The sequence below is a fragment of the Penaeus chinensis genome, chromosome 3 (assembly GCF_019202785.1).
Source record: "Penaeus chinensis breed Huanghai No. 1 chromosome 3, ASM1920278v2, whole genome shotgun sequence".
NCBI lineage: Eukaryota > Metazoa > Arthropoda > Malacostraca > Decapoda > Penaeidae > Penaeus > Penaeus chinensis.
Window position 1 is genome coordinate 24,544,877 of NC_061821.1, and position 15,455 is coordinate 24,560,331.

General features: G+C 37.1%; 1 protein-coding gene across 3 annotated transcripts in view; it reads right to left on the reverse strand.

Moving 5' to 3' along the window:
* Positions 1-270: 270 nt before the first annotated feature.
* LOC125042380 (mucin-21-like) overlaps positions 271-15,455 on the reverse strand; it is a 50,174-nt gene continuing 34,989 nt past the window's right edge. For 2 of the 3 annotated variants that reach the window (XM_047637978.1, XM_047637968.1), the window contains 11 exons: positions 8,865-8,909; positions 7,039-7,161; positions 6,598-6,630; positions 5,721-5,833; positions 4,958-5,150; positions 4,018-4,154; positions 3,346-3,547; positions 3,188-3,235; positions 2,604-2,654; positions 2,122-2,211; positions 271-1,778 (listed from right to left, as the gene is read on the reverse strand). In XM_047637978.1, coding sequence (XP_047493934.1) covers positions 1,684-1,778; positions 2,122-2,211; positions 2,604-2,654; positions 3,188-3,235; positions 3,346-3,547; positions 4,018-4,154; positions 4,958-5,150; positions 5,721-5,833; positions 6,598-6,630; positions 7,039-7,161; positions 8,865-8,909 — 1,130 coding nt within the window. In that variant the 3' untranslated portion in view covers positions 271-1,683. The remainder of the gene's footprint in view (positions 1,779-2,121; positions 2,212-2,603; positions 2,655-3,187; positions 3,236-3,345; positions 3,548-4,017; positions 4,155-4,957; positions 5,151-5,720; positions 5,834-6,597; positions 6,631-7,038; positions 7,162-8,864; positions 8,910-15,455) is intronic. The other variant, XM_047637987.1, reaches the window with a different exon arrangement.

Sequence of the window (15,455 nt, forward strand, 5' to 3'; positions counted from 1 at the left end):
ACGTATATATACATATATAGATATATATTGTATATATATATGTACATTTGTCAGTATACGCCCACATATACAGGTATGTAAATGAATCCGCTTATTGATACATCCATATGACTGTCATTATGATTATTGATGCTATTGTTATTATTGATATAAAGGCATTCACCATAATCATTCTTGTCATTGTTTACTGTTCTTTTCCATTAATTCAGATCTTGATTTCAAAAAGTATATTAATTTGGAATTTATTCTTTGGTATAATTAAAAACATAACAAAATAGTGATTTTATTTGCAACACACTACACTCCAATATGTATATATATATTTATATGAATTAAGTAGGCGCGCTGTACAAGGCTAAAGGATGGTGAGGGAAAAAAACGCCCCGTGTTAAGGAGACCCAAATTATAATAAACATATATACTTTATTTACTGGCGTTCCACGGGTCTCTGGCACATTGACATTCTTTTGAAGGCCATCCCTTAGTCGTGCAGTGCCACCTTGAACTCATATACCCACCGCACCGGCACCGTAAATGAGGGTGATCAAATTTCACAGATCTAGTTCACTCACAGCCACGCGACTGTCGTCATGGAATCGAACGTTATCTCGAGCGCGTACGTGACTCGTGCCGTTTTTCCAAGCCGAGAGAGAGAGAGAGAGAGAGAAAAGGATTCTTTGCCGGTCATCTCAACTGTAGTCATTTTTAAAACCAATATACGATGCCTGTTGCTCTTCCCTCCTTTTTTATTTCATCTTGCATCCATTTCATTTCAAGACTCGGCGGGAACTTGAGGCTCCGCGGATCAGCTTCGACTCCTCATTCCCGTTTTCTTCGGTCTGCTTTGGCACTGGCGTCCCACACAATAACTCGGCAGCGTATTTGCACGGCGGGAAACACGTCTCGCAGGTACGCAGGATTCGCACGTGCCCCTGGGCAGTACTTACACTGCCTGCCAACTATGACTTTCATGGCGTATGAATTTTCGTTCTTGAATATAGCGAGCGATTAATCTGTTCGCCTCATCTGGTGCAAAGCTTGGCAAGGAAGTGGCTTTGTCCTTGAGTCACGTTTATGACACACTATGGATAAATAAGAGAACTGTAGAAGAAAAAATGTCTTCAGTGCAGGTGGAGAGGGTAGAAGAGTTTCTAATATATTCTTAAATCTTTAAAGTTCTTATTGTTTTATGTTATTTCTAATGTTAGAAATGGGCATTTCTGCAATTATGTTTCTCGTTGTACTTACCAAGATAACTTTTTTTCTTAATTAACACTTCAAAACAGTTTCTTTTAGTCTCAATTTGAAATATAATTTCTTGCCATTACATTCCATTTCGATGTTTATTCCCGTTATATGTGATATATGTTTTATCCATACATAAATTTTGTGACAAATTTTGTTTACTTAACTCTCTACTTTATTATCGTTGTTAATTACAATAAAGCGTTTTTCTCTTGAAAATTGTGTTCTACATTTTTTTTTTATTTATGATGTACAGTATACCAATTACCATTCCATATTTTCGTGTTTTCAACTAGATTTCCTAACGCATCCGTGAATACTTTACGACATATCCGAAGTATTTCCCCCCTCTGAACATAGGAGGAACATCCCTAGCACGGTATTTTGACCTTCAAGAGCCCCTCTGCCCTCGTCTGGGGACATCCCTTGAGGGTGAACTTAGGGCACGTTCTTGGGGTCGCTGCTGCAGATTCGGCAGAGACAGGAGTTGGAGGTCGTGCAGCATAGGAGGATGATGATCAGCAACAGGACGGCTGGGGGTAAACGGATATGGGTCATCATGGGTCAATATAGGTCGTGATTCTTAAAGAAATATACGTCTTGGTGTTTTTTCTTTAATGTTTGGTCATCAAGGTTCTTGATTCCTTTCGATTTGCTGTTGCAATGCAATGCACACACTAAACTTTGGAAATAATATGCAACATGCACATACAGTTATACTTCAACTAGAAGGGACTAAATTATAAACATATAAAAAAAAAATGATATCTGCATATAGTCTTCAACACACACACTAACAGACATTACATACATTAAATGCATATACCCCCCAAAATAAATTCCAGCACAGAAGTCCCATCTAAGAAAAATACCTACCGCAGAAAGACGGAATGGTGACCGTGAAGAAATAATTGGTGGTTTTGATCTTAATCTTGTCTGCCTCGCTCTCTGCCAGGCTGACGTCACCTGCAGGAGAACGTTGTTTATTTCACAGCTCATAATGAGAACCTTTTAAGGGCCTTCTTATAAGCACTGTTCACCGCATGGTTTAGAACACTAATGGACGAATAATTAATACTAATGAACATAAATGATCATGTATAATACAATGATCACATATATCCATGTAGATCGCAATGGCTAGCAGAAACACAATCACTGAAATAGTAGATCTGGACTACTGCCATTGACGCAAACAAATATTTAGATTCGAATGTATATAATAAACGCCACACACACACACGCGCGCGCGCGCGCGTGTATATATATACACACATATACATATATATACATATACATATATATATATATACCTGAGTAGGATAGCTCATAAAATATATTAAATGGGACAAACTAACCTTGTGAGATGTCCTCTGTATCTCTCAGGATATCGCTGCCATCGATATTTGCTGTTGGAAGAATTACATAGACGTGAAGATTACAAAGCAGTTTTTCTGACTGAAAAAAATACCAGTTTAGATATCGCATTATCTTGAGATTAACGTTTGTAGGAAACGGAAAAAATATATGCAGTGTGCTTGTGCTTAATTAGGGTGTGTGTTTAGTTTTACAAAAAAAAAAAATTATATGATTATTTTTCATTTGCACCGTTGAGTTATATTTCCTATTCCAACACTAACGAAAGTGTGTGCAATACACCTTGAAAAATATGCGCATATTTTGGCATTTGCCCAAAAAGAGGGTGAAAATAAGAGTTTATAATTAAATGATATTGCAGAGATTATTGCTGTAGTGGAATTTTCTTTGTAGTTGTACATTAATTTTTGAAATATGTTTATTTTCATTGTCAAAGAAGTCTTTGATTTAGGCACCTGAATATAAGAATATTAGACGAAATGCAACTGAACAACCTCAGAGACACTGAACTAATGTACTTATTTCAATACCAATATTACAAAACAAGAGTACATATATCACATACTTGTAGTCACGGGGTCGATCAGCTGGCCACCAGACAAGTACGTCTCAGCTAAAAAAAAAAAAACGGAGATAAAAAAATCACCATGAATAAATATCCAGATATGAGCGCGAAATTTAAAATCAGCATCGTCACTTCAAGACAACACTCCGGCCACTCACCCGTTACTTCCTTGCTGGCGTCAAGTGTCATACTGCCCAAGGTATTGACCGACGTGAGGGCAGTGGAGATATCGTTCTTCGTGCTCGTTGTGGCTGTGCTGTCCGACTCAACACTGGCACGGACGATCACGCTCCCGGTGAGAAGCTCCATGACGACAACGTTCACGACTGATTTCACTTTCTCCCGAAGTGCTGTGAGAAGCTGGTTGGAGAAGGAGATTGAGTTTTAAACCTTTGGAGTTTAAACCTTTATGAGTGTCGGGTTGTGGGTATATATTCCGTAGGGGAAGTCACCTTTTTTTGTTATAATTTCCTTGGAAAGAGATTGGAAATGCTATAAATGCCTTAATGAATGGTCTGATGATATCGTATGAGATGTTACGTTTGTAGGTGATTGTGCTAATAATCTACCGACAGTTTATAGGTCTTTGTACTTTTATGATAATAACATTTATCTGTAGGAAGTATATGTGAGAATAAGGTAATTCATGAAGATGCTACCTATATTGAAGACTGATAAGGAAATAGGATGTTCACCATGATGCAAGAATAATAACAATATCTTGCGTCTGAATTTTGATTATGCTGTTAGATATGAAGATTAAATTCAAAGAAAATAAAGAAATCCAAGAAAATACGGTAAAAATAAAACAAAATAAAATAAACATTTACCAATGGTTGCATGGTATTCTTGAAGTTCTTGAATGCGGAAGAGGTTGGGTCAGACATCGCCGCTTCGAACTGTCGGTTTGTGACCTTGAACTTGACACTGGCCCAGCGATTGGCCACGGCGAGGGCCACGGTTTTCACTGTTGAGGGGAAAGTGGAAAAGTAAAATGTTTGACGACAGGACGTGATTTAACCCATAGCCGACGGACATGCCATACCATGCCCATTGTTAGTTTACTTGTTTAATTGGTTTTGTACATAGATGGCTACACTTGTACTTAGTCACCAATGAGCCAATTACGAGTACTGCCTTTTCTTTAATGTTCGAAAATATTTTACGTTATCTTATTTTGCTATTGTTTATAACATTATAATAATTATAATTATAATAAAAATAACACCAACGATATTCATAGCACTAGTAAAAAATACGTTTTCCCGCCAATTCAAGGAAAGGTGAAATCAGGTAAGGCAGAGCCATCTACGTGTAGAGACATTTCACAAAAAAAAAAAAAAAAAAAAAAAAAGATGAGCGCAGCATTTTCCCCATATTTTATTCATTTTCTCTGGCGGCAATGGGTTAAGGGATACAATAACCCATTAGGGTAATTATGATAGTTCAGTAGTTGTCAGTTTATATATCTTTTGACCTGATTCAGTATATTTTATTAAGTATACGTTTAAAAATAAAAAGATATAAAAATATAATAGTTAGTATGGAATAAGTCCAGACGGGCCCTAATCACAGAAAACCTCTAGGCTTCAATTTCGACAGAAAACGTGCAAGCCAGATATATTTTAAGGCTAACTGAATCAATCTTCCTGACGCCATTTTTAGATAACTTACTTTTCATCGGCGCGGGAAATTTACATAGAAATTCGAAATGGCATTTTGTTCATACAAACCAAGAGGATAAAACAACTAAGCAATTGTTTAACTTACGCGTGAAATCCAGATCCTGCATGTCCTGATTCTGCAACATGGAGTTCCTGAGGGCAGCCAGGTCGACGTTGGAGTTTGCGATGGCGAGGTATTCTACCCTGACTGTGGTTGCATTTATCTTTATCACTCGCTTTAACTTCAAGTCTGAGGTGACTTTCGTGGTCTGGGAGGATGCCTTTACCAAGTTCGTGTACTGTGGAGAATTCTCGATTTAAGTTACTATTATTTATGGTATTAGCGCACTAGATGGTCTATGATATATGACATGTTCTTTTCTACTGTTTATCTTGTACACTGTCCTCTCAGAGTGATCCTTGCAATACGAAATCTTTCAAACGAATTCTAACGTGTTAACCTCCTTGTCACAATATATCTCCCTAAAGAATCACGCCTTAATGCTATGCCAAATATGCACTACTACATCTTGGCTATATCTCCGATCCGCTACGTAGTAACAACGCTAACGTCCAGATAGCGAGGCTGATAAATAAAGGAAACCAAAAGGACTAAACGACGGTAACTGTACGCTAATTAATATTTGTTTGAATGAAAAAAAAACTTATAATAAATAAACCGAGTGATTGGTGATGAAAATACGAAGCAACAAGAGGATTAATATGATGTTCTATGCCAGGGATACTCAACTGGCGTTCCGAAAAAAAAGTGAGTGTTGCTGCGGCTCCTTTTTTCAAAGATTTGTAGGTGATAAGAAACTTATATGACTGCGTTTAACAGCCAACGAATTCATTATAAATAGCTTTACCGTGGTCGCTGCATCTTGAAGGCCGGCATAACTACTGGAGGTCTTGGTCAGATAGTCGGTGACCTGAGTTGAAGTTAGACCTGTTAGCATCACAGACATGAACAGTCCGGATCCTGGAAGAAGTAGAAAATAAATTATATCGTGTGTAGGAGGCAATATACATGTGCAATTGTGCATGTGTGTGAGTAGACATGCATACTTACACACACACACACACACACACACACACACACACACATATATACATATTTATTTATGGATTTATATATATGTTCTTTATATATGTATGTATATATATTTCCATATATATGTACATATATACGTATATATATGTATATGTATATGAATATATATATATACACATAAACACATATAGATATACTTATACCCATACATATGCTTATATACATATATTCTTCTTTATATATATACATATATATATATATATATATATATGAATATATATTTTTGTATATATGCATACATACATACATACATACATACATACATATATATAAATATATATATATATATATATATATATATATATATATATATAAAGACGGAGAAAGAGGGGGGGTGGCGGGGAAGACATATGATAAGATAAAGAGAGAGGAAGTTATGCTGCAGATGCAAAAAAGAGGGAAACCAAAGTCTATATACATGCAACCCTTGTTCACTGGAAGCAAAATGTTCACATTGTATTAAAAAGAGAAATTCCACAGTGAAGGTATTCGTATACAAATAATCAACTTTGGGTTATTTTCCATAATAAGCTCTTCGGTTTATATTATATCCAACATTAAATTGTGTGAATCATCATGTGTGCATTTAGTTCTGACTCAGTGGAAGGTTTCATGGAGGACTCCCAACTCACCGCTGACACTCGTTTTGTCCACTTCAGTTTTATCTGGAAACAAAGAGGAAACAATTACTTACGTACAACCCTTGCCTTCTCTTCAATAACATCCCCCGAATCATTAAGCTATAAATCTAACAAGGTATTTGTCTCTGAAACTTCTAACAAAAACAAAAAAATAAAAAATATAAATAATAATAATAATCTGAGTTTCGAGAAGTACCTGGATATTCTTGCTCTTTGTGTCATGCAGTGTTATCCTTTCATTTTTTTTTCACTTGTAATAGGATATATATGAGTTTATTTCACAATTAGTTTTATTTTGTTTCAGTAATAATTAATAAACAACGACAGCTCGATTTGGCTGTCTCATTGATAAAGAATAAGACTTGACAATAGTATATTACTCCGCTTTATTATAACAAGACTCTAATATAAAACCAGATAACTGGCACTCACCCAGAGTAGCAGTGGTGGTTCCTGATGTACCGGTTGAGCCTGTGTTTGTGTTTGTGTTTGTATTCGTATTTGTGTTTGTCCCTGTATTTGTAGTTGTACCACTTGATGATCCAGATGCACCTCCTGTAAATAAACGGGAAAGTTAAAGTGGCAACCTGACCTAGCGAAACGTCCAGCTAAGTGTTTAACCGTTGTTAATTCCACGGGGTTCTTGGCGGGATCCGAGTTCCTCTGTGCTAAAACTAATGGTGGAATTCCATTGCGCGCGCTGATGTGTGAAGAACGAAATGCGGAAATAGAGTTCTTAATATTTAAAGACACGAAGGCGTAAATAAAGTTAAAAAAGTGATAGGTTACGGAATATTTACGAGTATGCCAGATTATGATAATTTTTATGGATTTCAAATAGGCAAGTATAAATGATTTAACAGACTGAAAAGAAAGCTGAAATTACGGCTTGAAACTAAAAAGTTTACATTTCTTCATGGCTACAGAGCGATAAATTCATGGCACGGTGAAATATAAACACCGATTTATTTGATTCTGAAACACTTCACGCTTACCGTTCGCAAATGGACCTGGAGATAAAAAAAAAATATTATGTAACCAGTGCTACACTGACACCTTTTGTGTATTGAACTATCACTCTGTAAGGATCTGTCATGTTCTCTAAAAATGGTATCACCCTGAAAAAGTGTCATAATATGTACTGTCATCAGGTACTGTAGTGTGTGCAAATATATTGTGCCTGTTGTGTATTGTGATGAAATAGGTGGCAATGGAAGCGGTGCTTGTATTGCTGGGTATTGGTAGTGAGCGATGTTTGTAACACAACATGAAAACATGAAGCCTGTTGTATGAGGATTATATTGCAGGTACTGTAAAAAAAGTGTAGATGTTACATCTGGTGTCGTGATAAATTGTGGATATTTGGTAATGGAGGAGAATTTCAAATGTTTTATATGTAGGGAAATATGCGCGTTCATATTCAGAGACACTGACAACTCGAGGTAATTGGCTGATGGGCTCGCGAGGCCTGTCTGGTTCTCCATCTAAAGCAGGGGTTCCCAAACTTTTTGTTCCTCAGTACCCCTTAGGCTTTTTATAGGTTCCATTGTACCCCTAACACTAAAAATTAAGCTTAATAGTAAAAAAGGACATTTTAATATTTTAATTATTTAAGTCTGCATGTTTAGAAATTTCAATAAAGGTGGTGCTAATCAACACAAAGAAAATGAGAAAAGTGCAATCTGAGTGCAGATTACAACACCATGTATTGTGCAAGTAATTGTTTCCTTCAGACCAAATGTACCCCCTGAAACGTGCAAATGTACCCCTGGGGGTACATGTACCCCAGTTTGGGAACCCCTGATCTAAAGTGTCCCAAGTGTCTTTGAATATTGATCACATTCAGAGATACTCGGGACACATTAGGCGGAGAGCCGGACCGACGTCTCAACCAATTACCTCAAAGTGTCGCTAACGGTGATTTGCAGACGGGCAAGAGATACCCGTCTGGCTCTACGTCTAAGGAGTTCTGTCTCTGAGTAAGAACGCATGAGAGATGCGCTCACGTTTAAAGACACTTTGGCCACCTTAAACGGAGAGTCGTCTCGACGGTGATTGGATGGCGGGCGCGAAATGCTAGTCTCTGAATATGAACAATGGTTCGGTTGGTGGCTGTGCAGGTGTTGTCATGGACTGGAAATGACATATAGTCCAGTTATTATAGTGTTGATTTGTAAAAAATACAGATATTATTGTGAAAGACTGTGCAGTTGGTTTTGATTCACAGTTACTGTCATGCGGTAACACGTTGGTTTTACCGGAACTGGAAGTGTCAGAAGATGTCGTATCGGCTGTATTTGAACCTGTAGCGGGTAAGATGTGAATTAGTGTTGGTTTGTGGGTGATGACTAACAATAACATAATGTCGCTGCCATACACTTTTAAAGAGATAAGTTCTTTCCTAATAAGGCATGGTAAATGTTAAGGGCGAGAATAAATCATGATAAAGAAAAACGTACATATATATAACTGAAATATAATTCGAGTTATACTAAGCACACAACCAAACATTTATTCTGATACACATTTTTCCTGGCGACCGCTGCCACCCCCACGAAATTCTTGGCCGGATTTGCGTTCTTCTCATCACAAAGAAAAATAAAGAAAAAGAACGCTACTTTGATATACAACACAATGATGATGACAATTTTAAACCGAAGGAACAAAAAAAAAAAAAAAAAAAAAAAAAAAAAAATAGAAAGAAAGAAAGAAAAAAAAGAAAACAGGTAAATCTAAATAGCTAAAGAAAAAAGTATACTGCGAAAAAGTTACATAAATGTTTATTTAAGGGTGAAAGGCTGGCATTGCTCTTATGGCAAAAAGGCCAAAACCTACCAAACCTTTCGGATGATTATGAGACAACAAAACCATATCGCAAGGAGTTTCCAAGATCCATTCGTAAATCTCCTGCACTTTACTATACTGTAGTTTGCTTTTATCGTGTGCACTTGTTCCTGCAGTTAAACTATGTAACCACTGCTACACTCATGCACCATTTATATGCTGGTTTATTACGCAGCAAGGATATGTTGTGTTTTCACTACACCGCTTGGCTTTTAGATTGATCTTAACCTGAAAGTATCAGCCAAAGCGTGGTAAACTATGTAATTATATGGTAATAATGATAATGATTAGAATGCTGCAGGAGTTGAGTTCATGCCACCTTAACATGTGTTGAAGGCAGATAAGTAGTATAGCATGATGTGCACTTTAAATAAAGCTTACACATGCTGCTTTTGTCATGGACTGAGACCTGTTGTTATAAATGACATTGCAATAATGCTTCACTGATACATCTATAAGTATAATATCACACACTTTGAATGCATCTAGTTCTTAACTTTCAGCTCGCCCCTAGATGGCTATTGACTTAGGACACAATTGGATCTGGAGATAAAAATGGTTATGTAACCAATTCAACACTGATACACCTTTTGTGTATTGAACTATCACTGTTAAGATCCGTCATGTTCTCTTAAAATGGTATCACCCTAAAAAATGTCATAATATGTACTGTCATCAGGTACTGTAATGTGTGCAAATAATATATCGTGCCTGTTGTGTATTGTGATGAAATTTGTGGCAATGGTAGCGGTGCTTGTATTGCTAGGTATTGGTATTGAGTGATGTTAATACCAGAGTTTCTCCACAGCATGAAAATCTAAAGCCTATTGTATTGCAAGTAGTGTTAAAATAAAATTGCTAGGTGTTGTAAATATTACATTTGGTGTCGTGAGATTTGGTAATGGGGCAGAATTTCTAGTGTTTTAGATGTAGGGAAATATGCGTGCTTGTGACGGAGAGCCGGACCGACAGCTCAAGGTTTTGGCTGAAGGTCGCAAGAGGCCTAAGGTGTCCCAACTATCTCTGAATATCACTCATATTCAGAGATACTTGGGACACCTTAGACTCAGACGGAGAGCCGGACTGGCGTCTCAACCAATCGCCTCAAACTGTCTTGCGTCGCAGCCAACGGTGATTGGCTGATGGTCGCGAGGTGCTGGTCTAGCTCTCCGTCTAAGGTGTTCTAAGTCTTGTCGACGGTGATTGGTTGGCAGGCGCGAAATGCTAGTATCTGAATATGAGCGATGGTTAGGTTGGAGGCTGTGCAGGTGTTGTGATGGACTGGAAAGGACAAGTAGTTCAGTTAATATAGTGTTGGTTTTGTTATTGTTATTGTGAAAGACTGTGCAGTTGGTTTTGATTCCCAGTTACTGTCATGCGGTACCACGTTGGTATTACCGGAATTGGATGTGTTAGATGTGGTATCGGCAGTATTTGAACCTGTGATGGGTAAGAAATGAATTAGTGTTCTTGGAAGCTGCGAAAAAAACATCAAAGTATATTGAAGGGTGAAAGGCTGGCATTGCTCCTATGACAAAAAGGCCAAAACCTCCAAAACCTTTCGGATAATCATGGATTAACAAAACCATGTCACAAGGAGTTTCCAAGACCCATTCATATCCAATGCTACAAATGTAATTTAATGGTAATAATGACAATGATTAGAATGATGTTTGTAAGAGTTAAGTTCATGGCACCATAACATATGTTGAAAATAGGTAATTAGTATAGCATGATGTGCACTTCAAATAAAATCTTACACATGCTACTGTTGTCTGGCAATCAGTGTTTCACTGACACATATAAGGATAATATTACACTTTAAAAATGTATCTTGTTCTTAACTTTCAGCTTTGCTCCTAGATAGGTATTGACTTAGGATACAGTTGAACCTACAGATAAGAATGGTTATGTAACTAATGATACACTGATACATCTTTTGTGTACTGAACTGTCAGTCTGTAAGGATCTGGCATGTTATTTGAAAATGGTATAACCCTGAAAAAATGTCACGTACTGTCAGCAGGTAGTGTAGTGTGTGCAAATATATTGTGCCTGTTGTGTGTTGTGATGGAATAGGTGGCAATGGAAGCAGTTCTTGTATTGCTGGTAATTGGTATTGAGTGATGCTAATAGCCAATTTGTCATGGTATCACAGCATGAAAACGTAAAGCCTTTTGGATGAGGACTATATTGCAGCTATTGTTAAAAAAATGCTAGGTGTTGTAGAAGTTACATTTGGTGTGATAAATTGTGGATAATTGGTAATGGGCAGAATTTCAAGTGTTTTAGGTGTAGGGGTACATGTGCTGACAACTTGAGGTAATTGGCTGAAGGGCGCTAGTTTCCGGTCTGGCTCTCCATCTAAGGTGCCCTAAATGTGGATATCACTCATATTCAGAGATACCTGGGACACCTTAGATGGAGGTCTGGACTGGCAGTTCAACTAATCACCTCAAGCGGTTTTGCCCCGCCCCCAACTGTGATTGGCTGACGGGTGCGAGATGCCGTTCTAGCTCTCCGTCTAAGGTATCCAAAGTGTCTCTGAATTGAGTGTATGAGCGATGCGCTCACATTCAGACACTTAGAACACCTTAAACAGAGAGACGTCTCGACGATGATTGCTTGGCGGGCGCATAATACTAGGCCTCTGAATATGAGTGATGGCTCAGTTGGTGGCTGTGCAGGTGTTGTCACTGAGTGTTGTCACTGACTGGAAATCACAAGTAGTCCAGTTTATATAGTGTTGATTTTGTTATTGTTATTGTGACAGACTGTGAAGTTGGTATTGAATCCCAGTTACTGTCATGTGGTAACACGTTGGTTTTACCGGAACTGGAAGTGTCAGAAGATGTAGTATCGGCTGTATTTGAACCTGTAGCAGGTAAGATGTGAATTAGTGTTGGTTTGATGGTGAAATAGACTTACAAAAATTACAATATCACTGCCAAATATTTTTAATGATATCAATTCTTTTCTAATAAGGCATCATAAATGTTAAGGGCGAGAACAGATCATGATAAAGAAAAACCTACATATATATACCTGAAATATAATACGAGTTATCAAAAGCACACAAATGAACATTTACTCTGATACACATTTTTCCTGGTGACCCTTGCCACCCCACGAAAATCTTGGTCTGATTTGCATTCTTCTAATAATAGATCTAAGAGTCGGAATACGGATGTGGATTTTTCTTAAGCCCAAATAAAATAATGGGTGAATAAAAAATGTATATTTACGATTTGTTCAGGTTTTCCTTATAAAAAGAAAAAGAGAAAATCGCAAACTGTACTCTTATCAGAACAATAAAGAAAAAGGCAATAGCAAGACAAGCACCAGTTTGATATACAAAATGAGGATGATTATGAATTTCAAACTGAGAGTAAATAAGAAAAGGAAACAGGCAAATCTAAAAGCTAAATAGAAAAGTATCCTTATACAATGACGGCCTTAGAGGCTGCGAAAAAGTTACATAAAAGTATATTCAAGGGCGAAAGGCTGACATTGTTCCTATGACAAAAAGGTTAGACCTAAAAAAAAAAGAAAAGAAAAAAAAATACTGATCATGAAGTAACAAAACCAAGTCACAAGAAGTTTCCAAGACCTATTCCTAAATCTGCACTTTAATATACTGTAACCGATGTTATGCTAATATGTTCTCACTATACAGCTTGCATATAGATTGATCTTAACCTGAAAATATCGGCCAAAGCTTGGTAAACTATGTAATGACATGGTAATAATGATAATGATTAGAATGCCATTTGTAAGAGTTGAGTTTATGCCACCATAAAATGTGTTGAAGGCAGTTAATTAGTATAGCATAATGTGCACTTGAAATAAATCCTACACATGCCGCTTTTGTCATTGGACTGAGACCCGTAGATATAAATGACCTGGCAATCAATGCTACAGTAATACACCCTGTAAGTATATCAAAATTAAGATGCATCTTTCAGCTTTGCCCCTATATGGCTGTTGACTTAGAATGCAATTGGTCCTTGAGATAAAAATGGTTATGTAACCAATGCTACACTAATACACCTTTTGTGTATTGAGCTATCACTCTGTAAAGATCCGTCATGATCTCTAAAAATGGCATTGCCCTAAAAAAGTGTCATAATATGTACTGTCATCAAGTACTGTAATGTGTGCAAATAATATATTGTGCCTGTTGTGTATTGTGATGAAATATAAGCAATATAAGCGGTGCTTGTTTTGCTTGATAATGCTAGTAACACAGTTTGCCCTGGTATCGCAACAGGAAACCATAAAGCCTGTTTATGAAAATTATATTGCAAGTAGTGTTACGAAAAAAGCAAATTAGATATTGTAGATATTACATTTGGTGTTTTGATAAATTGTGGAAATTGGCTAATGGGGAAGAATCTTTAGTGTTTTAGGTGTAAGGAGATATGTGCGTTCATATTCAGAGACACTTGAGGAGGACATCTTAGATGGAGAGCTGGACCGATAGCTCAGGGTAAATTGCCTGAAGGGCGCGAGAGGCCCTGTCTAAAGTGTCCCAAGTATCTCTTCAGGCACCTTAGATTAAAAGCCGGACCGGCGTCTCAACCAATCAGCAATCAGTCTTGCGCTGCAGCCAACGGCGATTGGCTGACGGGCGCGAGATGTCGGGCTGGTTCTCCATATAAGGTGTCCTAAATATTCAAAGACACTTTGGACACCTTAAACGGAGACGTCTCGACTGATTGGATGGTGGGTGTGAAATGCTAGTCTCTGAATATAAGCAATGATTCGATTGGTAGCTGTGCAGGTGTTGTCATGGACTGGAAATGATAAATAGTCCAGTTATTATAGAGTTGATTTTGTAAAAATACAGATGTTATTGTGATAGACTGTGCAGCTGGTTTTGATTCACAGTTACTGTCATGCGGTAACACGTTGGTTTTACCGGAACTGGAAGTGTCAGAAGATGTAGTATCGGCTGTATTTGAACCTGTAGCGGGTAAGATGTGAATTAGTGTTGGTTTGTGGGTGATGTAACTTCTCAGAAGAAAAGACACTAAGAAAAATACAATGTCACTACCATATATTTTTTAAAAGAAAAAACTACTTCTATGTAACTGAACTATGATACAAGTTATCTAAAGCACACATCTGAACATTTACTCTGATACACATTTTTCCTGGTGATCGCTGCCGCAACAATGAAGATAAAGACAATAGGAAGACAAGCGCTAGATCGATATAATACACAATGAACTTCAAACCGAAAGTAAAAAAAAACAAAACAAAAGGAAATATGCAAATCTAAAAGCTAAATCGAAAAGTATATTGTGCAACGACGGACTTAGAGGCTGCGAAAAAGTTATATGCAAGTATATTCAAGGGCGAAAGACTGGCATTGCTCCTATGACAAAAAAACTTTTATATCATGAATTAACAAAACCATGTCACAAAGAGTTTCCAAGACCCATTGGTAAATCTGCATTCTAATATATTGTACACTTGTCCCTGTAGTAAAACTATGTGAACTGTGCTATACTATACAGCTTGGTTTTTAGATCGATCTTAACCCGAAAATATCAGCCAAAGTATGGTGACCTATATTATATGGTAATAATGATAATAGTTAGAATGCTGTTAGTAAGAGTTGAGTTCATGTCACCATAACATGTGTTGAAGGTAGGTAATTAGTATAACACGATATGCATTGGAAATAAATCTTACACATGCCACTTTCGTCATGTAGATCTGTATAAATGACCTGACAATAAATGCTACACTAATACACCTTGTACGTATATCACACTTTAAGAATGCATCTTATTCTTAACTTTCAGCTTTGCTCCTAAGTGGGACCTAGAGATAAAAAGTTATGTAACCAATGATACTCTCATACACCTTTTGTGTACTGAACTATCACTCTGTGAGGATCAGTCATATTCTCTAAAAATGGTGTCACACTGAAAAAGTGTCATAATATGTACTGTCAACCGGTACTGTAGTGTATACAAATATATAGTGCCTGTTGT